At 65.0% G+C, this 25,680-nt stretch overlaps 6 protein-coding genes across 9 annotated transcripts; 4 read left to right on the top strand and 2 right to left on the bottom strand.

Annotated features, from left to right (window-relative positions):
- Positions 1–89: 89 nt before the first annotated feature.
- On the top strand, positions 90–4,499 carry CA11 (carbonic anhydrase 11). Its single transcript, XM_004597011.3, has 9 exons — positions 90–266; positions 359–433; positions 1,158–1,300; positions 2,423–2,608; positions 2,725–2,820; positions 2,932–3,004; positions 3,109–3,263; positions 3,351–3,516; positions 4,287–4,499. Exons 1-9 carry the CDS (start codon positions 200–202, stop codon positions 4,310–4,312), a joined length of 987 nt encoding a protein of 328 aa, XP_004597068.1. The 5' UTR covers positions 90–199; the 3' UTR covers positions 4,313–4,499.
- Positions 4,500–4,823: 324 nt separating this feature from the next.
- Positions 4,824–8,027, top strand: DBP (D-box binding PAR bZIP transcription factor). 2 transcript variants are annotated; one of them, XM_058674288.1, is made up of 4 exons: positions 4,824–5,083; positions 5,395–5,754; positions 6,804–7,015; positions 7,809–8,027. In XM_058674288.1, exons 1-4 carry the CDS (start codon positions 4,969–4,971, stop codon positions 8,022–8,024), a joined length of 903 nt encoding a protein of 300 aa, XP_058530271.1. In that variant the 5' UTR covers positions 4,824–4,968; the 3' UTR covers positions 8,025–8,027. The 2 variants fall into 2 exon arrangements, with proteins under 2 accessions (XP_058530271.1, XP_058530272.1); XM_058674289.1 differs by lacking the exon at positions 5,395–5,754 and having other exon boundaries at positions 4,825–5,083.
- Positions 8,028–8,787: 760 nt separating this feature from the next.
- Positions 8,788–14,402, bottom strand: SPHK2 (sphingosine kinase 2). 3 transcript variants are annotated; one of them, XM_058674282.1, is made up of 6 exons: positions 12,619–12,737; positions 11,389–11,863; positions 10,766–10,915; positions 10,575–10,669; positions 10,371–10,486; positions 8,788–10,011 (listed from the first exon to the last, which is right to left on the bottom strand). In XM_058674282.1, the coding sequence occupies exons 2-6, from the start codon at positions 11,792–11,794 to the stop codon at positions 8,922–8,924; spliced, it is 1,857 nt and encodes a 618-aa protein (XP_058530265.1). In that variant the 5' UTR covers positions 11,795–11,863; positions 12,619–12,737; the 3' UTR covers positions 8,788–8,921. The 3 variants fall into 3 exon arrangements, with proteins under 3 accessions (XP_058530265.1, XP_058530264.1, XP_004597069.3); XM_058674281.1 differs by lacking the exon at positions 12,619–12,737 and adding an exon at positions 12,413–12,565; XM_004597012.3 differs by lacking the exon at positions 12,619–12,737 and adding an exon at positions 14,260–14,402 and having other exon boundaries at positions 8,827–10,011.
- An 889-nt stretch (positions 14,403–15,291) lies between these two features.
- RPL18 (ribosomal protein L18) lies at positions 15,292–17,416 on the top strand. The gene is made up of 7 exons (XM_004597013.4): positions 15,292–15,420; positions 16,096–16,182; positions 16,315–16,422; positions 16,525–16,623; positions 16,695–16,818; positions 16,907–16,976; positions 17,303–17,416. The coding sequence occupies exons 1-7, from the start codon at positions 15,418–15,420 to the stop codon at positions 17,376–17,378; spliced, it is 567 nt and encodes a 188-aa protein (XP_004597070.1). The 5' UTR covers positions 15,292–15,417; the 3' UTR covers positions 17,379–17,416.
- A 927-nt stretch (positions 17,417–18,343) lies between these two features.
- FAM83E (family with sequence similarity 83 member E) lies at positions 18,344–25,312 on the top strand. The gene is made up of 5 exons (XM_004597190.2): positions 18,344–19,171; positions 19,924–20,091; positions 20,343–20,467; positions 23,383–23,899; positions 24,923–25,312. The coding sequence occupies exons 1-5, from the start codon at positions 18,689–18,691 to the stop codon at positions 25,196–25,198; spliced, it is 1,569 nt and encodes a 522-aa protein (XP_004597247.2). The 5' UTR covers positions 18,344–18,688; the 3' UTR covers positions 25,199–25,312.
- Positions 20,958–21,696, bottom strand: SPACA4 (sperm acrosome associated 4). The gene has a single exon (XM_012930269.2). It carries the CDS (start codon positions 21,432–21,434, stop codon positions 21,060–21,062), a length of 375 nt encoding a protein of 124 aa, XP_012785723.1. The 5' UTR covers positions 21,435–21,696; the 3' UTR covers positions 20,958–21,059.
- Positions 25,313–25,680: the final 368 nt, after the last annotated feature.

Genomic DNA, 25,680 nt, shown 5'->3' with positions numbered 1-25,680 from the left:
CAGGTGCACAGGAGGGAGACGGGGGAGCGGCTTTAGGGGGCGGGGTCCCTAGGGGAACTGGGGTGTGGGGAGAACTCCCTGCAGGCAAGAGTGGCAAGCTGTAAGTCCTGGAGGCGCAGGGTCCCAGACAGAGGGGTGGTTAGGAACTGAGGGGGGCGGCAGGGTGCTGGGGAGGGGGTCGCTGTCAGGCCTGCTGGGGATGGGGGCCGCAGCTCGTCTGAGCGCCCCGCGGGCGCTGCTCCTCTGGGCCGCACTGGGGGCAGCAGGTAAGACCTGGGGAGGGGCTTGTGGGGGGCTCTGGAGGATGGGGCACAGGTGCGGGCGCCCAGGAGAGGGCTTCAAGTTGCTCTCTTCCCAGCTCACATCGGACCCGCACCTGACCCCGAGGACTGGTGGAGCTACAAGGAAAATCTCCAGGGAAACTTCGTGCCAGGTGCAGCCCCGGGCGGGGACCCAGGAGTCCGCTCCCCTCCACACACACCCCTGCCAACCCTGGACTCTGGGTCCCCAGCCCCTTCTTCCCTCCTCACCCCCTCCCTCCTCCCCGGGACCTTGAGCCCCAGCCCCCTCCTCCCTCCCTCCCTCCCTCCAGTCCAACCAGCCTCTGGAAACCCAGCCGCTCACCATGGGACATTATATATGTGCATTTCAAGTAGCGAGTGGGAGTGAGTGGAAGGAAAGTGTGGAGGTGGACAGGCTGTGTGCATCCGCGGGGAGAGGCAGCTCCTGGCTCCAGCAGGAAGCCGCAGGCTGCGCGGCACCATGCCCCTCGCCTTTTCCAGCAGTCTGCCCTTATAACTTCTCTCGTTGGTACCTTGATCACCCAGCTGAGGGATGGGAACCAAAGAACTACAACTCCCATGGGGCTCTGAGGAGGCAGCCAGTGAGTGGGTGGGGAGGCTGGCCGTTCTGATGCCTTCTGGGAGTTGTAGTTCCTTCCATGATTATTTAAAATGGATTGGCTCAAAGAGATGGGGGGAGCTCACAGGATTTTACAGGGTCCGAGAGTTTTGAATCCCAGACCCCTCCCACCTCAGGCCCAGGAGCCCAGGGACCAGCTCTTTCTCCCCTGGGACCAGGTGGGAGTGGGGGAGAGAGCAAGCCATCACCTACTTAGCCGATCCCAGCCCTGGGCACCCTTCCTGCTCTGCCCCCAGGACCTCCCTTCTGGGGTCTAGTGAATGCCGCCTGGAGTCTGTGCGCCGTGGGGAAGCGGCAGAGCCCCGTGGATGTGGAGCTGAAGAGGGTCCTTTACGACCCCTTTCTGCCCCCACTCAGGCTCAGCACTGGGGGAGAAAAGGTAAGGGGCCCGAATGGCGCAGCTCCCCAGCCTGGCAGGTGTGGGGAGTCCAGGGGAGCCCTGCCAAGGAGAAGACCAGCCCTGGGGGAGGAGGGGACCCATGGAGTGTGGGGAAGGCTCTGCACTTGGCAGTAGGATGCCTGCAGGGGCGCGCGCGCGCACACACACACACACACACACACGGCTCCCTGGCCTCCCCAGCTCTGCAGGTGCAATGGAAGAGACAATGTTTCCCACACCAGCCTTGCTAAACCCTCACAACTCCTTGGACTAGGTGCTATGTTACCTTTATTTTTACCAGATACAGAGGGGCTGAGATGCAGAACCACACAGTTACAGTACCAGGACTGGGATTCAGACCAGGGAGTGTGGTTCCAGTGTCCATGCTGGGACCTGTCCCGTCACCACCACCGCCACCCTTTGCAGTATCGTGCCTTGTACGCGCCAGCACCTCCCTGGGCTTCCTTTCATCCTCCTCCCTCTTCCAGTGGCAACCCCAGTTTGTTCTAGCTTCAACAAATGTCATTCAAGCCTGTCACTTTGCAGTCACACCACCATTACCAACACCTCTGCTGCCCCTGTCCCCTGCTTGCTGGCCTCCCTGCCTCCACTCTCCTCTCACAGCCAGGGAGAGGCTTGAACACAGCCAGATCTCAGGGTATGCTTAAGCTCAAAATCCTTCTGTCAGGATGAATACTAGGTTTGGGATGTCTCATATTGTTTACTGACATTAAAAATATATATATGCAACCCTCTCCATCCTTGGCCGTAAAACCCTGCACCATCTGGCTGCCCTGGCCACTCTCTCTCCACTGGACTCTGGTCCCTTGGGTCTCTTTGCTGCCCCACCCCAGAGCCACTGCACTGGCCACTCCCTGAGCAACTCCTGGCATCTCCTTTCCCTTGCTCTTTTGCAAGTAACTCCTGCTCCATTTTGGCTCCTAGCATCACCTCTACCAGGCTGGCTCTGCTCTTAGCCTCCATGGTAGCGGCGGCTCAGTGACTTGTCACCACCACCAGTCCTGAGCATCTACCGTGGACCAGCACAGGGGCTCGGTGGGAATGGCCGAACGGCGACAGGGACCAGGGCTTCCCTCTGTGTGTCCCCTGCCTTTCCCACAGCTCCGGGGAACTCTGTACAACACTGGCCGCCATGTCTCCTTCCTGCCTGCACCCCGGCCTGTGGTCAACGTGTCCGGGGGTCCCCTCCTGTACAGCCACCGACTCAGTGAGCTGCGGCTGCTGTTCGGAGCTCGCGACGGGGCTGGTTCCGAACACCAGATCAACCATCAGGGCTTCTCAGCTGAGGTGCTGCCCTGCGCCCACGTCTGTCCACACCCTTCGACACCCCATGCCCCTGCGTGCTCATCCTCACTCTGGTCTGCCCCACCTAAAACACACACATTGTGCCCCCTCCTCCCCAGGTGCAGCTCATTCACTTCAATCAGGAACTTTATGGAAATCTCAGCGCAGCCGCCCGGGGCCCCAATGGGATGGCCATTCTCAGCCTCTTTGTCAACGTGAGAGCCGAGGCCAGGGGTGGGATGGGGGTGCTGGGCTCCTGGAATCCCCGCCTTGAAGGTTGGGTGGGGTGCGGCCTATCCCTTTGGGTTCTGCCTCCCCTGCCACAGGTAGCAGGTAGCTCGAACCCCTTCCTCAGTCGCCTCCTGAACCGCGACACCATCACCCGCATCTCCTACAAAAGTAAGTGTGGGATACTGGGAGAGGGTCTCCCCCCCACACACACACACTCCTGAGGGGGCGGGGTCGCGGGATCCCTCCTGCCCACTGGCCTGCTCTTGGCGCAGACGACGCCTACTTCCTTCAAGACCTGAACCTGGAGCTCCTGTTCCCCGAGTCCTTCGGCTTCATCACCTACCAGGGCTCCCTCAGCACCCCGCCCTGCTCGGAGACCGTCACCTGGATCCTCGTGGACCGGGCGCTCAACATCACCTCGCTGCAGGTGACCCTGCCCCGGGATGGCGCACCCACTTGGCTGGCCTTGGGAGTGTGGAGGTGTGGAGGCTCACACCGCCCTCCTCCCCAGCAGATGCACTCCCTGAGACTGCTGAGCCAGAACCCTCCATCGCAGATCTTCCAGAGCCTCAGCGGGAACGGCCGGCCCCTGCAGCCCCTGGCCCACCGGGCTCTGAGGGGCAACCGGGACCCCCGGCACCCCGAGAGGCGCTGCCGAGGTCCCAACTACCGTTTGCATGGTAGGCTCCGGGTCTCCCCCCCCCCACAACAGGGCGCCTCTGTAGGATACACTCCCACCCCTGGTGCTGCTTCTCCATGTTCCAGCCTGAATGCTCATTCCTCTCCGCCCCCCACCCCGCGTGTCCCTGTGGTCCAGCCCACCACTCATCATTGCAGGGCCCTGGTCTGGCTTGCTTCCCCACAGCTTTATAAGGCTTGCTCTCATTCATGCATCCGGTACCTCTGACTTTTTCCGGCATGGTATGGTCCGGATCCCCTCCTAGTTTCCCCTGTGGCAAAGCACAGAGCACTCCGCTTATGCGCAATCGACATGGTATGATCTTCCCCACCTCACCAATGCTCTGTGTGGTTTGGCCCAGCCTGCTGCCCCCCGCGCGATGGTACATCCCAGACCCCCCCACATGCACGGTGGTACAGCCCAGGCCCCCTTGTGCAGAGTAGTACGGCCCAGCGTCCCCCAAGTGCTTGGTGGTACAGCCCAGCCCCACGCAGAATGGGACAGCCCATCCCCCCACGTGCACGGTGGTACGGCCCATCCCCCCCGCCATGTGCTCGGTGGTTTGGCCCAGGTTGCTGCTGCCCCCCCCCGCACGATGGTATAGCCCAGGCCCCCGTGTGCTCGGTGGTTCGGCCCAGCACCCCCGTGTGCTCGGTGGTTCTGCCCAGGCCGCCAGGTCCCCCCGGGGCCGCAGTTGCCGCCGCGTCCCCCGCGGGCTCCTCTTGGTCCAGCGCGGCTGCCCGATTCAACGCCCGCGTCGTGTCTTCACAGTGGACGGTGTCCCCCACGGCCGCTGAGGACTGCACCTGCGCGCCCGGAGCCTCCTCCCCAAAACAAAGCTATTAAAGAGACACAGCACGTGTGGCGTCTCAGCCGTCTGGTTCTGAGCGCGGCGGGCATTGGCGTGTGCGGGGACGGCCGCCTTCTCCCGGGGACGCCGGCTCCGGGGCTCGGCTGCCATTGCGCCCTCAGCCCTCGCGCGCGGCTCCTTTAAGAGCCCCTCCCTCCACGCCGGCGGCAGCACGTGCGCTGCCACGTGCGGCCCCACCTCCCTCCTCCCCTATTGGCCGGAACTGGGTCACGGTCCCGCCCCCCCGGGCCGCCTCCCATTGGGCAAATGTAGGTCAGCGTCCCGCCCCCCTCGGCGCGCCCTGGCCGCCGCACGCGCCGCGCTCCTCATGCTCCCATTGGTTGCGCGTCCCCGGGGCTCGCGCCGTGATTGGCCCGCGCCGGCGCAGCCCCGCCCCCCGCGGAGGCACATGGCCGGGGAGGGGCGCGCGGTGGCGTCGGTGTTTTGTTATTTTTTTTTTTTTTCCGCGAAAGTTTGCGGTGTCCCCGCCCCGGGGCGGCCGTCGGCCGGGCCTGGGCGCGCGCGGCGCGGGGTGCAGCTCGGCGGCGCCTCCAGGGGCATGCCCACGCTGGAGCCCGTGAGCCGGGGGGCCGCTGCCCGGCCATGGCGCGGCCTCTGAGCGACCGGACCGCCGCCCCCGTGCTGCCGGGCGCCGGGGCGCCGCTGGGGCTGCGCGGCCTCCTGCAGGGCCCCGGCAAGCCCCGGGAGCCGGCCGGCTGTGAGTGCCACGCGGGGACGGGGGCTGGGATCCCGGTGCCAGGAGGACCCGGCCGGCCCCGGACTCCAGCAGCCGCCGCCGCCGCCTCCGCCGCGGGTCCCGGGGGGCGTGCCGGCTGCGCACACGGAGGGGACACGGGCTTGGGCGGAGCCTGGCGGGGTCACATGGAGTCTGGGGGTCCGGGGGGCACCTGCGCACAGGTGGGGGGCCGGGTCCTTGCTCGCTCCCCGTCCTGCGCCCCGCGCTGCGTCCTCCTCCCCGCTGCGCACCCCTCTTCTCCATGTCCATCCCGCCCCACCCCGGCCCCGCAGGTCTCCTGAAGGAAAGGGAGCGCAAGGCGGCCCCGCCGGGCGCCCCGGGCCTGGAGCCGGCACCGGCGGCGGCAGCAGCAGCGGCGGGGGCCCCGGCCGAGGCGGCCGTGCTGGGCGGCGGAGGATCCCCGCGGGGCCGCCCGGGGCCCGCGGCCGGCCCGAGCCTGCTGGCGCCGCTGCTGTGGGAGCGCACGCTGCCCTTCGGCGACGTGGAGTACGTGGACCTGGACGCGTTCCTGCTGGAGCACGGGCTGCCGCCCAGCCCGCCGGCCCCCGCAGCCTCCCCGGGGCCCGGCTCGTGCGGCTCGGCTTCCCCGCGCTCCTCGCCGCGACGCGCCCCCGCCGGCGGCCAGCGCGCAGGTGCGACCCGGGGTCCGCCTCAGCAGCCCTCGCCGCCTGCTGGGGAGGGTGAGGCTCTGGGAGAAGAAGGGGGACCCCCCAGGGCACCAGGATCCCCCCACCTGCCCCTGCTCCGTGGACACCGGAGGTCCGGAGTTGGATCGAGCTGGGCTGGCTAGCACTGACCCAGGGGCGAAGGCGAGGCTGCACGCCCAGGACGCGGGCGCGCCCCCCGCAGCCGGGACAGGGCGCAGCACCTGGACGCGGGGTTCCTCCGTGGGGGCCAGGGCCAGGCTTCCCGGGGCAGGACGAGGGGTCCCGGGCACGGCAGTGGCCGCCACTCCCTCAGAGCTGAGGAGACCCTCGGGGCTGGCGAGGCCGGGAGGAGAAGAAGCGCACCGGCCGCTCCAGGGGCAGTGGGCTGGTGGGGTGACCCCCTGGCAACACCGGGACCCTCCGGGCAGCCCTGCCGCGGGGTGATCCGTGGACAGCACCAGAGACCCCGGCTGGCGGGGTGACCCCCGTGCAGCACCGGGTACTCCAGCAGCCCCGGGCAGCCCTTCCGTGGGATGATCCCTGGGCAGCGCGGGCCCCTCTGCCCACCGGGCACCCCAGCTGGCGGGGTGACCCCCAGGCAGCACGGCCCCTCCGCCATCTCCCCCTCCCCCGCACATTCCTGTGCACGTGAGGCCGGGGTGCTGAGCGCACGCGCCGTGGCACGAGCGGGGCGGGCAGGGGGAGGGGAGACGGGCTCGGCACGTGACCGGCCCTGAACCCCGTGTCCTCGGCTGGCCTCGGCTCGCGCGCTCTTAAAGGCGCAGGCACCTCCTGGCACACCGGCCTCCTGGAACCTGGTTCCGCCTCAGCAGCTGATGCTGAAGCTGCCGTCTTGAGGGTCCACAAGCCATGGCGTTGGTCCGTGGTTCCACGAGGTCTCGGCGTCTCTGGCTTTGCCTTGGGGAGGCTTCATGCCGGACCCCAAAAGGAGGCAGCCCAGTGAAAGGAGAGCCAGTGGGAGCCCCTCTCCCCAAACTAAACCGGGAGGTGACTTTCTTCCTTCCCGTCCCCAGGCCTGACCTCTCGGGACACACCCAGCCCTGTGGACCCAGACACGGTGGAGGTACTGATGACCTTTGACCCCGACCCAACTGACCTGGCCTTGTCAAGTATCCCCGGCCATGAGACCTTTGACCCCCGGAGGCACCGCTTCTCCGAGGAGGAACTGAAGCCGCAGCCAATCATGAAGAAGGCGCGGAAGATCCAGGTGCCAGAGGAGCAGAAGGTGAGAGTGAGGAGTGCAGACTGCGGCCCTGCTGCCCGCTGCCAAGGACGGGCCTGGGAGTGAGCATGCCAGCGGGGGAGTCGCTTTGTGCCAGCCTCACGTGTGGTCTGGCTCCCTGGGCCTGTGTAGTCATGGCATTCGGGCTTGGGGTTCCCAGGATCTCCCCTAAACTTTGCTGTTGCCGTGTGTCAGAGCTGGAGCAGCAAGCGGGACACTGCTGAGGGTGTCTGGATTCCCTGGCAGAGCCAGCGGGAAGTGGGCTTTCAGGAAATGGCGAGGGGGTGCCTTCATAGCTCTGTGATCCTTGGTAGTAAGGTACAATTCTCCTTGGCAGCCAAATCCCAGGATCCGAGAACTCCTGGGCACAGCCCCGTGGGATGCCCTAGGTCAGGTCCCCGTCCTCAGGACCACTGTGGATCTCCCTGTAGGATGAGGTTGCCCTGGCAACCAGGCCACCACGGGCCCAGCACTAGGAGGTGGTAGGGATGCCATACCCCTGCGCCTTCCTTAGCAACCAGGGTCTGCGGAGAGATCCTATAGGGAGAAGGTTTGAGCCACCCAAGGCCATGTTGCTAGGAAACAAGCATGCTGGCACCCAGGAACTCTCCGGGCTGCCCTGCAGTGGTCACTGCAAAGCTGGGGGGAGGGGTGGTCCACCTCCTGGCTTCCGTTGCAAGGGACTTGCATTCCATAGCAACCAGAGCCGTGGAGGTCTGTGAGAAGCTGCTCCCCGCTCCTCCTCTGTCCCTCTGCCTGAGTCACCTGGCCCTCAGCACCTTCCACCCCATCACAGGACGAGAAGTACTGGAGCCGAAGGTACAAGAACAACGAGGCGGCCAAGCGGTCCCGCGATGCCCGGCGGCTCAAGGAGAACCAGATCTCGGTGCGGGCGGCCTTCCTGGAGAAGGAGAACGCCCTGCTGCGCCAGGAGGTGGTGGCTGTGCGCCAGGAGCTGTCCCACTACCGCGCAGTGCTGTCCCGCTACCAGGCGCAGCACGGGGCCCTGTGACCCTCCTCACTGCACCCTGCACTCTGACCTCCCCTCCCCTCCCCGGCCCTGTGGCCCACAGGCTGGCCAGCTGGGTGTCCCAGGGACATGACGATGAAGATAAATACATTTATATTTTTAAGAAAAAGCGAGTCTCCCCATCCCCCTCCTCGTGGGGGTGGGGAGAGTCCTGTGTGTGCGTGTGCCCCGCCCCGGCACATTGGGGACCCCCATCTTCCCACCGTCTCCATGAACACGATCCTGAATAAATCTTGAGAACTCCAGAACCAGCTGTTGTGGGGGAGGCGGTGGATGCGTGGCTGGCACCCACTGAAGGCAGAGCTGCTGAGGGACCAGGAAGGGGCCAAGGTCTGCGAGGAATGAGTGACTGCCTTTATTGCATAGACCTTTTCAATTGCTTTTTAGTCTGGGGACGAGGAAGGACGCACATGAACCAAACTGCCCCGCTTGCGCCCTCGAAGGCAGGAATATTAGTGCAAATCCGAGCGCTGGCCCCGGGGAACCTGCCCCGCCCAGGCTGCTTGGCCACTTAGGTGGAGGCACCGGAGTGGGTCGGGTGAGACCCAGGCCCTGACTGGCCGGCCACCTGAGGCCTCCCACCTGGGCCTCCCCAGCCCTTACATTCCAGCTTCCGTCATGGGGTGACGCTAAGGCGGATTCCCGCCCTTGGCCGCTGTGGCGCTTCAAGAGCCCAAGGCCAGTCCCGGCCCGACCCAACGGGCACCACCCTCGGGGAGCGCCCTCCGGCTTCCCGTCTGGGACCGGCACAATCCTGAGATGGGGTTGGTGCCCCTCGTGGGCTTCCGCCCTCTTAGCAGCCAGGCTGCGCCCCCAGTTCAGGCTCCACCCCCTTGGAATGTAGGCCCCGCCCCTGGCGGGTTCCCAGCTCTGTTAGGGTTAGGGCTCCTGCGAGGGACAGCCAGGGGGTCCGGTGAGCAGTGTGCCCAGGCCCGGGTGCATCTGTGCCTGCAGCGGCCCGTACTCCACCTGCTCCCCGTCCACTGTCAGCACACCGCGAGGTGTGAGCGGCTCGAGACGGAAGGCACGGGCAGTGGCATAGCCCAGCTGTGGACAGCCCAGGCTTAAGTGGCTACCATTCTCCATGGCCAGGAAGAGACGCAGCAACATGGCCCGTGAGACGCCGCTGCGCACCCACAGCAGGTGCACAAGGCCGTCATCAAAGCGTGCGTGTGGCGCAGCCACCAGGTCGGCACCCAGGTGGCTGGGCGAGATGGCCAGCATGAGCACAAAGTCCCCCTCCAGCGTCACCCAGTCTGGGGGCAGTGGACTGCCTAATGGGGGCAGCAGGTGGTCAGGAGGGCCCCACCTGCAGGCAGCTACAGGGGTGCCAGGGCCAGGAGGATGTGGGGGCCCAGAGGACGCGGGCATTTGTGGGGTCCCCTCAGTGATGGGGGAGAGTACAGCTGCCTTGGGTAAGCTGGGGGGCGAGGGCATCAGGGGGTCTGGGGACAGCGGAGCATCCCCAGCCCCGCCCCAGTCTCCAGCCAGCTCTGGGCCTCCCCCGTTGAGGGACAGAATGGCCAGGGGTTCCGGGGAGCCAGGGGAAGCCACGGACGGCTGGGGCAGGGGCAGGGGCAGGTCGGACACAGAGCGATGCAATGGGGAGTGGGCCGCGGGAGGGGCCGGGGCCGGGGCCAGGACCAGCTCAGACTTGGCGCGGGGCAGGCTGGGACCGGGCGAGGGGGGCTCCGTGGAGGCTGGGAGGTAGGAGAGGCGGCCGCGGTAGGTGTGCAGCGTGGCCAGGCCCAGCACTGTGCCCAGTGTGAAGCGGGCACTGCCCAGGGCCCGGAAGCGCTCGCTCTGGATGTCCACATCAGACACGAAGCCCCAGGCCACCGACAGGAAGGAGAAGCAGCGGGTTCCGGAGGCCAGTGTCACTGAGAGCAGGTCCAGTGGCTGGCTGCCGCCCCGGCACAGCAGCAGGGAGCAGTTGAGCAGCAGGTCGAGTCCCAGGCACGGCGCAAACCTTCACAGTCAGGCCCAGGCACGCAGGTGGGGGGCGGGGAGAGCAACGGGGGAGGTGAGCGGCTGAGTGCGGAGCCAGGGGAGAGGGGGTGGGCAACATGGACAGCTGTGCTAGCCCAGAGACACGCGAACAGTGGGCCCTGCCACACGGAGGCCCATGAGGCCACAATCTCTGGCCGACTCATCATTCCTACAGCGTTGGTTGCCAGCTGCTACGGACACGGCCGGGAACAACATGGGCAGGAAGCGTCCAAGACTGACAGTGGATCGGAGGTCCCCGTTGTCCCAGGGAGTAGGGGGCACCCCTCCCTGTGGGCTCCTCTGCCTCACCCCCCACGAGGGAAGGGGCACACCACCTACCCCCCACGCTGGTTCACGGCGCCAGCCAGCGCATTGCCCGACCCGCAGGGGAGGATGCCCACGGGCGTCTTCACGGCTTCCTCCCAGTCGGGGCGGTCCAGGAGCCCATTGAGCACCTGGGTGGGGAGAGGCGAGACGTCTGGGGGTGCCCCCGGCAGCTCTCCTGCTCTGCAGCCGCCCCAGCACCCGGTGCTCCCGCAGTACCTCGTACAGCAGCCCATCTCCCGAGACCGTGATGATGCCATCCCACTCGCCCAGGCTCAGCCCCTGGACCAGCTCCCGGGCATGGTTCTGCCGCTCTACAGCGGGAGGGGGGCAAACAGGGAGGTTAGGCAGGCAGTCCCCTCACCTGGGCCTCGGCTTGCTGCGGACCTGGCCCCCTCCCCATGACTCACCCGTCTGTATGAGATTGAAGGACAGCCCCGCCTCGGAGATCATGGGCAGCACATGGCTCTTGCACCACTGCCAGGCCAGGCCACGCCCCCCAAACGGGTTGACCAATAGGAGCAGCCGGGCTGGCCGAGGCAGGAGGTCAGGGGTGATCTCTGGGGAAAGAGGACAGGGTCAGCGGGGGGTGGGGCTCCCAGGCCCCCTGACGCGTCTCTGCCCTCACCCATCCCAGGGCTGCTAGGCCAAGTGTCCTTTGGACCCAGCTGTGGGAGGGCCTGGGAGCTGGGGTTCTGGCACTGGCACCGGCACCATGCATGCCCGTTGCCCCATCATGGCACTCCCCCTGAGGGAGGCCCCAGGCCCCCTCCCAGATGGGGAGCCCCAGACCTGGTCCTTCCTGTGCCAGTGCAGCCCCCACCCCAGGGCCTCCTCGGACACTCCTCTGGCCGCCTGGGGTGCCAAGAGGCCAGCTGTCACTCTGGGTGGTGACCAATCGCCAGCATGGCTGACTCATCTGTGGTCAGCACCAGGGTGGGGGAGGGGACGCGACTCATTTCCCTTGGTGCTGTGTGTGTCTCTCAGACACCAGGAGAGACTGGGACGCTTGCAGGTGGCCCTGGTGCCTCACCCCCGTTCCCAGGCAGTGGCAGTCCCCGGAGCAGACACACGAGGGCAGTGGCCCAGCGTTGGGCCTCGGTGCGGTTCTCCTCGTAGGTGGCAGCCCCGTCGGCTCGGAAGGTGCGGGCGGCCCTGCGCCGGCCCCCTCGCCGGCCCCCTCGCCGGCCCTGAGGGTAGGTGTAGACGCAGAAGTAGGCCCCTGTGTCTGAGGGGCTGCGGCTTCTCAGGGTGCAGCAGCCTGAGACCTCAGCCAGTGGGACCAGGCCACCCCGGGGCCGCGCCTCGGGCTTGGGGCGCAGCCGCTGGATATGCAGGGCCTGTGACGTCAGGGTGAGGGCGAAACGCGGGCCCCTGGCAGGGTAGGAACCGAACTCGCCATGCAGCAGTGGGGTGCTGGCAGCCAGCGGTGGGGCCATGGCCTCAGCCCTGTCCAGGGCACTCCCGGGCACCTGGCCCCAGCTCGCCGTCAGCTCCTGGTCTGGCCTCTGTGGGAAGGATGGAGGACAGGGGATCAGAGCTGGGGACAGTCTGACAGGTGCGGGGGGAAAGGCATGTGAGCGACAGAACGGGCAGTGGCAGGTGGCACGGGTGGCCCATAGACACACACGGGCTCAGGCACGCATGGGGCGACAGCAGCAGGTCCGAGCGGAGGTGAGCTGGGCATGGAGGTTCAAGACCGAGGCGGGCATACGCTCACTCGATAATTAGCCAGTGCCGCCATGTGCCTGCCACTGGGGCGCCAGGCCCGAAAGCAGTGAGGAACAAAACAGACCGCACTTCCAATAGGGCAGGTGCAGAACAAACAGGTGACGATGAGGAGGCTCTGGGACAAAGGCCAGGAAACACGCCCCCCTCCCCACCGCCCCCTCCCAGCCCCCTGTAGAAGGAGAGCCAGGGAAACACTGCAGGCACACCAGGGCTGGTCCCAGGGACTCGGGGAGGGCAGGAGGGCCGGATGTGGACAGCAGTGGGAAAGCCCGGGGAAGACCCAGGGGCGGCCAGAGGGAGGAGCAGGGCTGGGCCCCAGGACCGACCTTGGCGTCCGGCCGTCTGCTCTCCGGGAAGGGGTGGAGGCCAGCGCTGAGGTCCCCTTCCTTGCCTGCCCTCTGCCAGCTCCGGCCACCTTACCTGTTGCTGGCTCACCTGCGTCCCCGCCCACTGCCCCACCCACCGGCTGCCTGCCAGTCCCCGGGGGTTCACAGAGGCCTCCCCCAAGCCCTGCACCCCACCGCGGACTCACCCTCGAGATCACCTTTGCCCGAGTCTGGCTGGCTGGCGGGCGGGTCCTGCAGCCCTAGGGCACCGGCCACACCCCCGACCTGCACTGGTTCGCCCTGGGCACCGGGGATCCGGCTCAGGCATGCAACCCCTGGCATGCAACAGCTATGTGCTCGGGTGCTGCGCCTGGCTAGCTGTCCCCGAGGATCCGGAAGCCTGGGCCTGCATCCACAGGTCCCCAGTCCATGGGCCGGGGCGTGTGTCCAGAGGCCCCCATCCCTACTCCACTGCCAGCCCCAGATGCCTCAGTCCCCGTCCGGACTTCTCATCACCACCTCCCATGCTCTGGTCCCCTGTGTGCGCTGCCCCGGGCTCCCCCGTCCCGACTTCCGCACCCTCTTCCCTTGTGGGGTTCTCCTCCCGTCCGCCCCAACCGCCCCCATCAGATGCAGGGGTGGGGGGAAGGTGTGCATCCGTTCCACCAATAGCTGCACGCCCGGTCTCAGTCCAGCCAATGAGAGCGCATGGAGGGCGGGGCCAGCAACTGCAAGCGCTTTGCGCAGAGGCCGGCCGTGGAAGAACCCTGACATGTAGGCGGGGCCTCAAGCGCCGCGCCGCCATCAAGAGAAAGGGCGGACGCACAGCCGTGGTAGCGTCACGATCTTACAAACAGCGCCGCCGCCGCCATCTTTGTTGAGGGCCCAATCGAATCCATGCAGGAAGCAGCGAGTTAATAATAAAAGGGGTGTGGGACCGGCGGACTTTTCGCTCCAGAGACCCTCACACGGGCATTGAGGACTCCAAGACGTGCAAAGGGACTTCGTGAAAGCCACAAACCAAGACAGCGAGCCCAATAAGTGTGGGGGTCAGAGGCCGAGAGCTGGGTGGGAGAAAGTATTTTTCAGCTACAGAGAGACAGGGAGCAAGGCAGGGAAATAAACAAGGAGATCAAAACAATGGAGCTGAGCAGGGCAGGGAGACGGCTTCTAGCTGGGAGCCTGGCTCAGATTCACCAAGGAGTTGGCTCCCAACCAGGCGGCCAGAGATTAACATCTCCCCAGCGGACACACCACGTGGACCGGAACACATAGACACACAAAGAGACTGGCTTTGAAGCTTAGGGCGTGGGTGGCGAGACCAGGGTCAGCCCAGGGGTACCCAGAGAGGCCACCTAAGGCCTGGCCAGGCGGAGACAGCAACACCCAGAGACACACAGGAGGCCACGGATTGCCACATGGTGTGTCGCGCAGCCAACGGCCCGGGTAAGGACGCACAGATAGCGGGGCTGGCGCTGTGTGGCCGAGCACATTCAGCCTCCACCGGGCATGCCAGCGTCCCAGGTGGGAGCCACCATGGGTCCCGGCTGCACCACTACCAGTCCAGCTCCCTGCTAGTGCACCGGGCACGCCGCATCCCAGGTGGGAGCCACCATGGGTCCTGGGCTGCTCCACTACCAACCCAGCTCCCTGCTAGTGCAGGGAAGGCAGCTGAGGATGGCTCAAGTGCTTGGGACCCAGAGGAAGCATCCAGCCCTGGCCATTGCAGCCATTTGAGGCATGAAGTAGTACATGGAAGATCTGTCTCCAACTTAGCTTTTCACACACACAAAAAAAATTGGGGAACAAGCCTGTTGCACCTGTTCCCCAGGGATGCCGACCCTCACCTGGTCCTGCTGCTCCAGGGGTCCATGCAGCTGCCAGCCCTCCACTCCAGCACGTCAGGGGGGCCCCAGGCCGGAGTCTGACGCCATTGGAGAGCGAGCCTGGCAAGCAGCGGGGCCTCAGGGTGCTGGCCTGGCCCTGCGCCCTGCAGAGGAGAGAGGAGGCGTGAGCATGCCCTACCGGCAGCCTAGAGGAAGCTCTGCTGGACTGAGCAGCCTCCTCACTGCCCCAGCTGGTTCCTTGGGTGGCACCCGAAGTCAGTGACCATCACGGGATGGGGGCTGGCCCTTAATGAGCCCTTAGTGTGTGCACGGGGCACGAGACGGAGGCACACAGGAAGCCTAGCATCAATCCTGGGTCAGAGACAAACACAGGACCGGGGCCATGGTCACCCCAGCACCAGGGAGCAGGAACCCAGCTTCTCCTGGGCTCTCCATCCCCTCTTCCCCTGGTCCAGACGCCCCCACCCACCAGGTCGAGCCTCTCTTCACCCCCCACCCCTCCTGCAAGCTGGGGTCTCCCTGCGCCCTCCATGCGCCCCAGCACATGCCTCACACACCGCCACTGCTGGGCCGGCTGCAGAAGGACGCCCACCTGTCCCTTCCCCAGGTGGGGTCAGGCCGAGGCCAGGCTCAGGGTCAGCTAGGGGTGCAGCTGAGACAAAAGGCAGCAGAGGGTGAGAGGGGTCGGGGGGCCTCTAGATGGAGTTGCAGCAAGAAGCCATCGGGTTAGCTCTCTAGCAGCAGGATTTCCCAAGCAGCGGCAGCCGCCTAGAAGAACGCAGTGCAAGATAAGACGGAGGTGAACCTGATAAGGAAGCGCCTGGAGGACACAGGCTTCCGGAGGCCCGAGCCAGCCCCGCCTCCTCACCTCCCAGGCTCGGCCCGCCGGGTCCTCCGGGCGCCAACGAGTCTCCGCGGCCGCCGGGCCAGAGCGTCGGGGAGGCCCCGCCCCCTGACGTCACGCCGCTTCCTCCTGGGCCGTCGCTGCCCCCGCTGGTCCTCCGACGCACCACCGAGAGGAGCCCGGGCAGAGCGCCGCGTCGCGTCCCCGTGGCGTCACGCGCGCGCCGCTCGGGAAAGGCTTTCCACACCCCTTCCGGCGCCGCTCTCGGCCTCTGTCTCTCTTTTTCCGGACGCGGCCAGGGAGTAAGCGCCATCATGGTGAGTGGGTACTGTCTTTGCCGCATCCACCGCCATCGGCTTTAGTGACGGGCTCGGGGACGTGGCAGAGGGAGACTGGGGGCCCGCGGGCGTCCCAGGAAGCGACTCCCGCGGCGAGAGCGCTAACGGCGGGGCGCCGGAGCGCAGGGATGGGTCGGAGGGACGGGTGTCCGGGTTCTGGCATGACCCGCTGGGACCCCTGTTGAACCGATGACCCGATGGAAGGACAGGGGCAGTGACGACGGGGCCGGGCTTTCGGCTGCCTCTGCCCTGTAGAGTCGGGGTGTGGGGATCCGCGGTGGGGGCTCCACCGGAGTCTTGGGGTCAGCGTGAGCGCCTGGCCGCGGCTCGGCTGGCCGCGAGGAGGTAACGCACACCTTCCTGGCATGGGAGCAATGAGGGGCTTTTGGCGGGCGGTGAAAGGGTACGTTAATATTGACATTCTCTGCAAAATACAGCTAGGAGCAAGTTTTCGTGTTTGTTGGGTCAGCTAGGGGGCCTCGGGAGCGTGTCTCGGGTCCCGTCTGCTGGCCGCAGCGCCCACATCTTCTTAAGAGGGGAGGGTCGTGCTCCGTTAGGGCCCGGAGGTCTTGCCGGGTGGACACGGGAGCGGCTGTGCGTGCCCCGTGGCCTGCGAGCTGGAATGCAACTCAGGATCCTTCTCGCCCCTCACAGGGAGTGGACATCCGCCACAACAAGGACCGGAAGGTCCGACGCAAGGAGCCCAAGAGCCAGGACATATACCTGCGGCTGCTGGTCAAGGTGAGGCTGCCGGGGCTTGGGGGCGCAGACCGCGGCATCCCGCCTCTGCGGCTCGGGGGGCATTCCTCTGGAGCTTTGGGGTGCAGCCCGCAGCCCCCCCAGGCTCTCATTGTACCCGTCCCTTCTCTCCAGCTCTACCGGTTTCTGGCCAGGAGGACCAACTCGACCTTCAACCAGGTGGTGCTGAAGAGGCTGTTCATGAGCCGCACCAACCGGCCGCCCCTGTCGCTGTCCCGGATGGTGGGTGGCCGTGGAGGACAGGGTGGGCATGGTGGAAAAGGGGTGTCCTGTGGGGCCGGAGCCGGGGTCCACTGATGGCACCCCTGCCCCTCTGCACTCCAGATCCGGAAGATGAAGCTGCCAGGCCGGGAAAACAAGACGGCAGTGGTCGTGGGGACTGTCACCGACGACGTGCGCGTGCTGGAGGTGCCCAAGCTCAAGGTGAGGCTTCTGGGGAGTCTAGGATGGGGTGCCCCCTGCATGGCGGGGCCTGACCCACTACGCCTGCCCAGGTGTGTGCCCTGCGTGTGACCAGCCGCGCCCGCAGCCGCATCCTCAAGGCGGGCGGCAAGATCCTCACCTTCGACCAGCTGGCGCTGGACTCCCCCAAGGGCCGGGGCACCGTGCTGCTCTCTGGTGAGTCTGCGGAGCCCCCATCCCAGGGGTGGGAGGTCAGGTGCCAGGCCCCTGTCTGAGCTCTCGTCCGTGTGCCCCCTGCCCCCAGGTCCTCGAAAGGGCCGAGAGGTGTACCGGCATTTCGGCAAGGCCCCTGGCACCCCGCACAGCCACACCAAGTGAGTATGCAGCCCCATCCCCTGCCCTGGTGGTTCTGGAGGCTGAGCGCTGACCGGCAGCCCCTGGGCCTGGCCTCTGCTGGGATGGGGGTACAGCTTCACACTGACCAATTCACTCCCTCAAATGGCCAGGGCTGAGTCAGCTCAGCCTTGCCGCAGGGGCCCAGGGCCCTGGCCAGTTTCCCCACGAGCACCAGCAGGCTGCTGGATAGGAAGTGGAACAGCTTGAACCCACACCCCTTGTGCCACCTGCACTGCAGGTCCCACCTGGTGCCGCCGCCAGCCAACTTTGTCTGATCCACCCTCACCTTCCTCTTCCCCCACAGACCCTATGTCCGCTCCAAGGGCCGGAAGTTCGAGCGCGCCAGAGGCAGACGGGCCAGCCGCGGCTACAAAAACTAACTCTGCATCCTGTGCTGTTAATAAAAATATTTTGGATGGACACCTGTGTGTTGTGGGGGGGGGCAGGCTCTGGGACGGGCAAGCTGAGTGGCATTGGGCCGCTCTGGTCAGCTGTTTCTGTGCCTGCTGGACTAGCCACGCCCACCCATGCTGGATGTCCCTGCCCCTGGCCTCTGCTGGGGAGGACCAGGAAATAGGTCAGGGCGGGGCTGGGGTTCCTGAGAATAGATGAGGTGCTGCCACCTCCCTTGTCGGCCTTTGTGGCCATTGGTCACTCATGGCACACTGCCCCTGGGGCCACCTCCCTGCTTTGCATTTACACAAGGGGCAGGGCTTCCCAGGAAGGGAGACCCGGAAGAGCCAGCTGGAAAGCTGTGGGTCCCGGCACTCCTGCCGTGTCCTCTGGAAAGGCAAGAAGTGGGAGGCAGAGAACCTGCAGGGGGGAGTGGGGGCTGGTTGCTGTGCTGGACAGGGCTCCTAGGGGGTGGGGTGTGGGACGGCTGTGGAGCTGGGTTGTTGGGACCAGAGCTCAGGGCCCATGTTGGGACTGGGAGCAACTGACCAGAAAGTAGGTTTGCTGGTAGGAAAGTGAATCAAGTGGGGGTTAGCATGGTTCAGGCTTGGTGGCAGCTCAATGGGCAGTGAGGACCATGGGCTGGCTCTGTAAGCCTGGGGCTGCCCACGGCACACCCGACTCTCCCTGCAGCTGCCCAAGGCAGGTGCTGCTCCAGGAAGCAGGGTCCTGTGTGGAGGGGCCCGAACCTCAGGCCTAGTTCCCCGCCGGGGCGGAGCAATGTCCAGACTCCCTGGAATGTGCTGCTCCAGGGTGTGGTGCAGGTGCCAAAGGGCCACTGAGGGCTGCTGAGCCCGCGGCAGGGCTGGGTGGACAGGCAGCAGTTGGTGTAACCTTAGGAGAAAGGTGTCTGGAGAGGGGTAGCCGTAAGGCCTCCTGGGTGACAGCAGACAGCCTGGTGCCTGGATGCCATCGGGCAGGTAACCAGGCCCTGGGCGGCCATCCTGACCAAGCTCAGGGCACCTGAAGGTTTCGAGGAGGCATCGTGTGGCCAGTTGATGTGTTGCATTGTGGGATGAAGTGTCCAGTGGTCAGCCTGACAGTGAAACAGCTTGAGGGAGGGTCCAAAGACATCCCCTCTGGAGCAAGCAGGCAGTCTGAATAGACCAAGGTGGAGGGTGGGTGGTCTGTTAGGGGCAGCCGCAGGAGACCACCAATGGTCAGTGCCCCCTAGGCAGCCCAGGCTCGGCACCTAGCCTCCTCCCACGTCCCCCCACCCCACGCCTGAGCTGCCTCAATGGCAGCCTCACAGCTGGCAGTGCTGGAGGGAGAGGAATCGGGGGCCGAGGAGCTGCTGCCCGTGACCGAGGCCAGTCCCTGCTTCCTGTATTCTGAGGGGCAGCGGCTGGCGCTGGAAGCCCTGCTGAGCCACGGGGCCGAGGCCTTCGACGCCTGCGTGCGGCAGGAGGGGCTGCGGAGCTTCCTGAGCAGCGATGAGATCCAGTGCCTAGCGGAAGCAGCAGAAGACTGGGTGGGAGCCGGGCAGGAGCCTGAAGGGGTGACTGAGGGAGCAGCCTTCCATGCCGTTGCTGGGGACACGGGCACCCCAACCTACTGGCCTGGGCAGTCGGAGGAGTCGGTGCCCCCGCTGCGGCTGGGCTGGCCAGAGGACACCGCCTGGAAGGGCATTACGCGGGCGCAGCTCTACACGCAGCCACCTGGTGACGGGCAGCCTCCACTCAAGCAGCTAGTGCGCCGGGAGATCCAGGCTGCCCACAAGGTGGGTGCCCCCGGGGGACCTAGCAGCACAGGGCATGGCTGTCAGGTCAGATCTCGCCCAGGCTTGGGTGTCCCTGGACACACTGATGTTCCCAGAACCAAGCTGTTACCCCGACTCCAGTCTCAGTCACCCTACTTCACCCCCACGCAGGTCTGCAGCCCCAGAGACCCCATGATGATGATGATGATTAAAGATTTATCAAAGAGAGAGGCTTTCCATCTGCTGGTTCACTCCCCCGGTAGTCACATCAGCTGGGTTTGAGCTAGGCGGAAGCCAGGAGCTCCATCCGGGTCTCCTACATGGGTACAGGGGCCCAAGCTTTGGCCATCCTCCTCTGCTTTCCCAGGCACATTAGCAGCGTCTGGATTAGAGGTGGAGCAGCCAGGACTCGAACTGGCACCCACATGGGATGCAGGTATCGCAAGGGGCGGCTTAGCTGGCCCCACTGCCAGCCCTGCCTAGTATGCTCTGGAATTGAGACCCATGACCCCCCAGGAACCTTGGGAAAGCAGGGCTGTTATGGTGGGACCAGTGACTCAGGGTCTATTAGCAGCACCTCGTTCTGCACGCTGGAGCCCCCAAGGGCAAGCCGTCCGTGGACCCACGTGCTCAGAGCACACCATGAGCAGCAGGGCTGTGTCCGCCCCAACCTCCAGCTGCCCACTCCTCCTCCTGCATCCAGCATCAGTCCCTGCCAGCGGACGCCCCTGCACCTTCCGCACCCCTACATCCCATCTTCCCCTCCCCGGCAGCTCGTGGCCGTGGTGATGGACGTCTTCACTGACCCAGACCTGCTCCTGGACCTGGTGGATGCAGCCACGCGCCGCTGGGTGCCAGTCTACCTGCTCCTGGACCATCTGCGGCTCCCAGCCTTCCTGGAACTGGCCCAGAAGCTGGGGCTGAACCCCTGGGCCACGGAGGTAGGGGTCCAGGAGTGCCCACTGCACAGGCACTGGAGAGAGGCAGGGAAATGGGAACAGGCCCTTCCTTGGGGTTCCCAGGCTTCCTTGGTCTGATGCTGTGGCACTGGGGCGGGCAGATGCGAACCCTGGGGCTCTTGTAGCTCCTCGCTGAGGTCCTGGGGAAGCTGATGGACCCTACTGCAGAGCATGCAGGCAGAACCGAGCCCAAAGGTCCTGGGTCAGGCTGTGTCCTCCTTCCCTCCCGTCAGAATCTGGACGTGCGTGTGGTCCGGGGCTGCATTTTCCAGAGCCGCCAGCGACGGCAGGTGTGCGGCAACGTGCGGGAGAAGTTTGTGCTGCTGGATGGAGACAGGGTCATCTCCGGGTCCTACAGGTGTGTCCATTGTCCCCCACTTTGCCCCAGCTCTCCGTTCCCGAGCTCAGGGAATGGAGAGGGAGGTCCATGTGATAAACTTGGGCTCCATTTGATCCCTGTTCTGGCCCCCCGACTCCCTGTTCCTGTTGATGTAGATCCTGGGAGGTGGATTGAGTTCCAGGTGCCTGGCTTGGGTCCCAAAGGGGCCCCTTGCAGGTGCCGGAGGAGTGAGTGGCAGCATGTTCTCTCTGGCTTCTCAAATGAGAAGTTTGCCATTGTCACCTGGAGGACTGGAATGCCAGCCTCCTGGCTCCTGACATGAACATCAGTGCTCTTTTATTGCCGCGACTTTGTGTTCTCACCATATTTCATCGACTCTAAGCCTCCCGACGCACACATGCAAAGGCGCGCATCTTAGAAGCAATGAAATACGGCAGCCGGCCACCCCCTCGGACCCCGTCCTCTCACTGCCGCCCTGCCAAGTCAGGCCAGCACCAAGGCCACAAAGGATTGTCCAGGGCCTCTTTGGCCATTTAATAGGGGGAGGAGGAGGGTGGAGGCAAGGGGGCACAGCCGGGGGCCCGGCCCCAGGCCCTGGCCTCCACTTTGGTCACAGGAAACGTTGCAGCAGCGGCAAGGCCAGCAGCAGGCCCGCTGTGGCAGGGCCCCGGGGGCCCCTGTTGCACATGTGGCCGTAGCAGCAGGTGCTGGTGAGGGTGTAAGTGACTCCCATGTAGCTGACGGGTTCCTCGCGGCCGCAGCTGGTGGAGTGCACGCAGCCCTTGTTGAGGATGGGCCCGACGCCCTGCGCCACGCCGTGGCCGATGAAGCAGTCCTCATCCTCGCCGCAGCTCATGTGGGTGCCGGGGCAGCTCATGGAGTCCGTCAGCTCACAAAAGACGCAGTCCTTGGCGCCCGTCGTGGCCCAGGGCAGGGCTATGGCCAGGAGTAGCGGCAGCAGCAGCAGCAGCCGGCCGAGGACCATGGTGGCCTAGCAGCGAGGACAGTGTCCGAGCCAGGCCGTGGCTTCCTGGCGCTCCGGGAGTGGCTGAATGGGGGGGCTCCACGTGTGTCCTGTGCCCGGTGGCCGTTGCGTTCACCTCAGCTCCCCTGTCCCCCAGCTCAGGCCTTGTCCAGTCCTGCTCCTCTTCCTCGGGGCAGAGACAGGCCGGCGGCGGCTGCCTGTCAGGCGTCCATGTGTGGCGGAATGTGGTGACCTCACAGAGCTCCCAGGGTCCCCACTGGCTGTGGGTGAGGTCATAGGCCCGGGCGGGGCCTCACAATCAGGGACTCCCCACCCGGCCCTCCCTTCCCCCTCCACAGGGAGAGGTTGCTTTGCTTTTCCTTTGTTTTGTTTTGTGTTTTGCTTAGTTTTTTTTTTTTTTAACACTTATTTATTCTCAGCGGAAAGTCAGATATACAAAGAGGAGGAAAGACAGAGAGGAAGATCTCCATGGCCGGAGCTGAGCCTATCCAAAGCCAGGAGCTTCTTCCGGGTCTTCCACGTGGGGTGGGTGCAGGGTCCCAAGGCTTTGGGCCGTCCTCGACTGCTTTCCCAGGCCACAAGCAGGGAGCTGGACGGGAAGCGGGGCAGCTGGAACACAAACCTGTGTAAGGCGAAGACTTTAGCCATTAGGCTACTATGTGGGGCCCCTGGTTTGTTTTCTCTTAAATTAAGTTATTAGGCCTGCGTGACGGCTCAGCTGATCAACCCTCCCCTTGCAAGTTGCAGGAGGGGGCTGGTTTGTGTCCTGGCTGCTCCACTTCCCCATGGACAAGTGGGATCCACTCTTCATTTTACTTCTCCACAGCTCCCTGCTTGTGGTCTGGGGAAGCAGACAAGGACGGCCCAAAGCCTTGGGACCCTGCATCCACATGGGAGACCTGGAAGAAGCTCCTGGCTCCTGGCTCCTGGCTTCAGATTGGCACAGCTCCGACCATGGCGGTCATTTGGGGAGTGAACCGGTAGATGGACGTTCTTTCTCTTTCTGTCACTTCTTCTCTCTGCAAATCTGCCTTTCCAATGAAAATAAACCTTGAAAACGTTTTATTTATTTGTGATGACAGAGAGAACTTCTATCTGCTGGTTCACTCCCCAAATGGCCACAGCCACTAGGGCTGGGCCAGGTCCAAACCAGGAGCCAGGAACTCCATCCAGGTCTCCTATAAACATGGTGGCAGGGATCCAAAACACCTGAGCCGCCCTCATTAGCAGGGAGGCGCCATGGCTGGGACTGGTGCCAGCACGCTGAAAGTGGAACGCTGTATTTTAATATATTCGAAAGGCAGAGAAAAGAGACTCTTTCGTCTGCTGGTTCACTCCACAAATGGCCACAGCAGACATGGCAGGGAGGGCCAGGCTGCACCATGTGGGGGCAGGGGCTCGAGCATTTGAGCCATCCTCCACTACTCTCCCAGGCACGTTAACAGGGAGCTGGGTGGAAGTGGGGCAGCAGGACTTGACCCTGCACCCACGCGGGATGCTAACACCCCATGGAGGCTTGACTGGCTGTGCCACAGTGCTGGCCCTGACCCCATTTTCCAGCTGGCAAACCTGTGGGAGGGGGGCAAGGAGGACATGGACTGCTCTACCCTGCCCACATTACAGATAGGCACATGGAGGCTAGGGACAGGAACAGCCAGAGCCTGGCACACAGCAGGTGCTGAACAAATGCAGTTATTTTAGGAAGCAACGAAGTCCTTACGGGGTCTAAGGGTCCAGGCATCTGAGCTAACCTGACTCCTAACGGGGCGTTTCTAGTATTTAGGACGGCATCGCACCAACCCCTGGGGCTGGATGTCCACTGCCCCCATTCCACAGAGGGAAAGAGCGAGGCCAAAAGTCACCCAGTCTCACTGGGGTGCAGGCTGGGCCTCCTCTGGGGCTGTGTAAAGACCCGGCACCCCCATCCCAGATCTCTCCATCTCCCCAGCTTCACCTGGAGCGACGCCCGCCTGCACCGGGGTCTGGTGATGCTGCTGACCGGGGAGATCACGGACACCTTCAGCCGCGAGTTCCGGACGCTGTACGCGGCCTCTCGGCCTCTCCCGCCGGCGCCGGCCCCGCGCCTCTCCGCCGTGGGCGGCGTCCCTGGGGGGCTGCAGCCGGCCCGCAGTCCACACCGCGTGGCCCAGCGCTGTACCATGGCCCCCGCGACGCCGCCACAGCCCGCACTGGACAGTCCAATGGCCCAGCGCTGCACCATGGCCTCCGCGACGCCGCCACAGCCCGCACTGGACAGCCCGCTGGCCCAGCGCCTGGCAGCCTGCCGCGTCTCCCAGGGGGGCAGGAAGGAGGCCCCCGCACCCCCGGGGCCGGCGCTCAGCGACATCCTACGGAGCGTGCGGGCCCGGGCTTCCAGCGGCCCCCCGACCAGGCCCAGCCGTTCCCTCTGGGACTTAAGCCGCCTGTCGCAGCTCTCCGGGTCCAGCGATGGCGACAACAATGAGGTGAGAATTTGAGGACTGGAGGGCAGAGCGGGAGGTCCGGAAGGCACAGGTGCTTCCTCAAGGCTGTGCAGGACCCCACTGGGAACCCCCAAAGCAGGGGACATTTTCATGGGCTGCTAGAAGCCTGGGAGGTGGGCAGAAGCAGAATCATGGACTTCAAGTCCCTCCTGTCTATAGGGTTGGAGGGCAAGCGCTGGGTGGCCTAACAGAGCCCTGGGTGCCAGTTCTGGCCCTACACCCCAGTTGTGGGAGCCAGTAGTTGGGGTGGGGTGGGGACCTGCTTCTCCAAACATCAGTGCTGCCCTCCAGGAAATGGGTTGGGCGTTGGCACGAGCCAGGTGTGTGAGGACCAGCAGCAGTAACCGCCCACGTGGGACATCCCCAGCCCACCCCAGCCTCCCAGTTCGAGGCTGTAGTGCTCAGGCTCTGAGAGGTTGGCTAACTCAACCAGAAGGGGGTGAATGTAACCTAGACCACAAGGAGTGCCTCACAGCCACGCCCCCCCACTCGCCCACTTTACAGATGGGCAAATGAAGGACCTGGCGTGTGACCCTTGCTGCCTCCCAGGGCTCTGCCTCTGGCTCCCTGGCCTGGACTGCCTCCGGAGTGTTGGGAGGTGGGACTGGGCAGGGGGCGCTCAGGGTTTCCCATAGCCGCTCAAACAGTGGGGTATGACAGGGCCCACTGCCTCCCTCTCTGGGTTTCAATTTTCCCCGAATGTCAAGTGGGAACTGGAGCACACCTCCCACCCCCTAGGGGTAAAGGAGAGAGACCCTCTCCCAGGTTACATCAGAGCTGGGCAGGGCGGGGCCTTGGCCCTGCATGCTTTTACTCAGCATCACCTCCTTGTGCAAATATTTGCTCCCCATGGCAGCTGCTACTGGCTTCCGGTCCCAGCTGTGGAGCTCTTGAGCTCCTTTTTTTGTGGGTCTGGGTCCCAGGGAGCTCCTTCCTGGCTCTGCCTGCAGCCCTGCCTCCCCACCCCCACCCTCCTTGCTCACTTCTGCCCACTTCCCTCCACAGCCTAAGAAGTTGTGGGGCTCCAAGGACACTCCAGCCAAGGCCCTGATGCGACAGCGGGGCACCGGTGGGGGCCCCTGGGCGGAAGCCGACTCCCGCCCGCTGGCCTGGCCCCAGCCCTGGGGTGGACCCTTCACCCTGTTCCCCGGCCGCCGCGTCCGCAACCTGCCCATGCCACAGAGGAAGATTAGGGAAGAGGCTGGAGCCACGCTGTGGGAACCCAGAGGTGTTCGGCATCCAGACTGGGCGATTCGGATAGGACTCGGGGGGCGTCCTTGATGGGAACCACCCCCAAACCAGATCTGGCTGTTTCATGCCACACCCTGAGCCAGGTCTCTGACTCCAGGGCTCCCTCTAGAAACCACAAAGGTTTTGTCAGCTCATCTCAGAACTCTGGGCCTGCCCATCGTGGGCTGCAGAATGGAACCCTGGGCTCAGGCACTAGCATTGGACTCCTCAAGAGAGAGGCTGCGGTCCCCCCCTCCCCCGAACTGTGTGGAGTGGGAATGGGGTCCTCCAGGATGGCTGCCCACTCCCACATGCCCAGGAGCTGAGGGCGAACAGCTGGGAAGTGGGAGGGCGGAGCTGGAAGCGAGGGGAGGGGTCATTTGCTTCTGCTCAAAATAAAAGGGGTTCCTGTGCCCAAGCCTGAACCCCAAGCCAGGACTCCTGCCCCCACCTGTGGCTCCCTGCAGTACCTCTGTTCTGCCAGGGCTTCTGAGACAGGGACCCCATAAGCTGAGCCCCACAGATACGGGGAC

Source organism: Ochotona princeps, chromosome 16, assembly GCF_030435755.1.
Source record: "Ochotona princeps isolate mOchPri1 chromosome 16, mOchPri1.hap1, whole genome shotgun sequence".
Classification (NCBI taxonomy): Eukaryota; Metazoa; Chordata; class Mammalia; order Lagomorpha; family Ochotonidae; genus Ochotona; species Ochotona princeps.
This window is presented reverse-complemented; position numbering and strand designations above follow the sequence as displayed.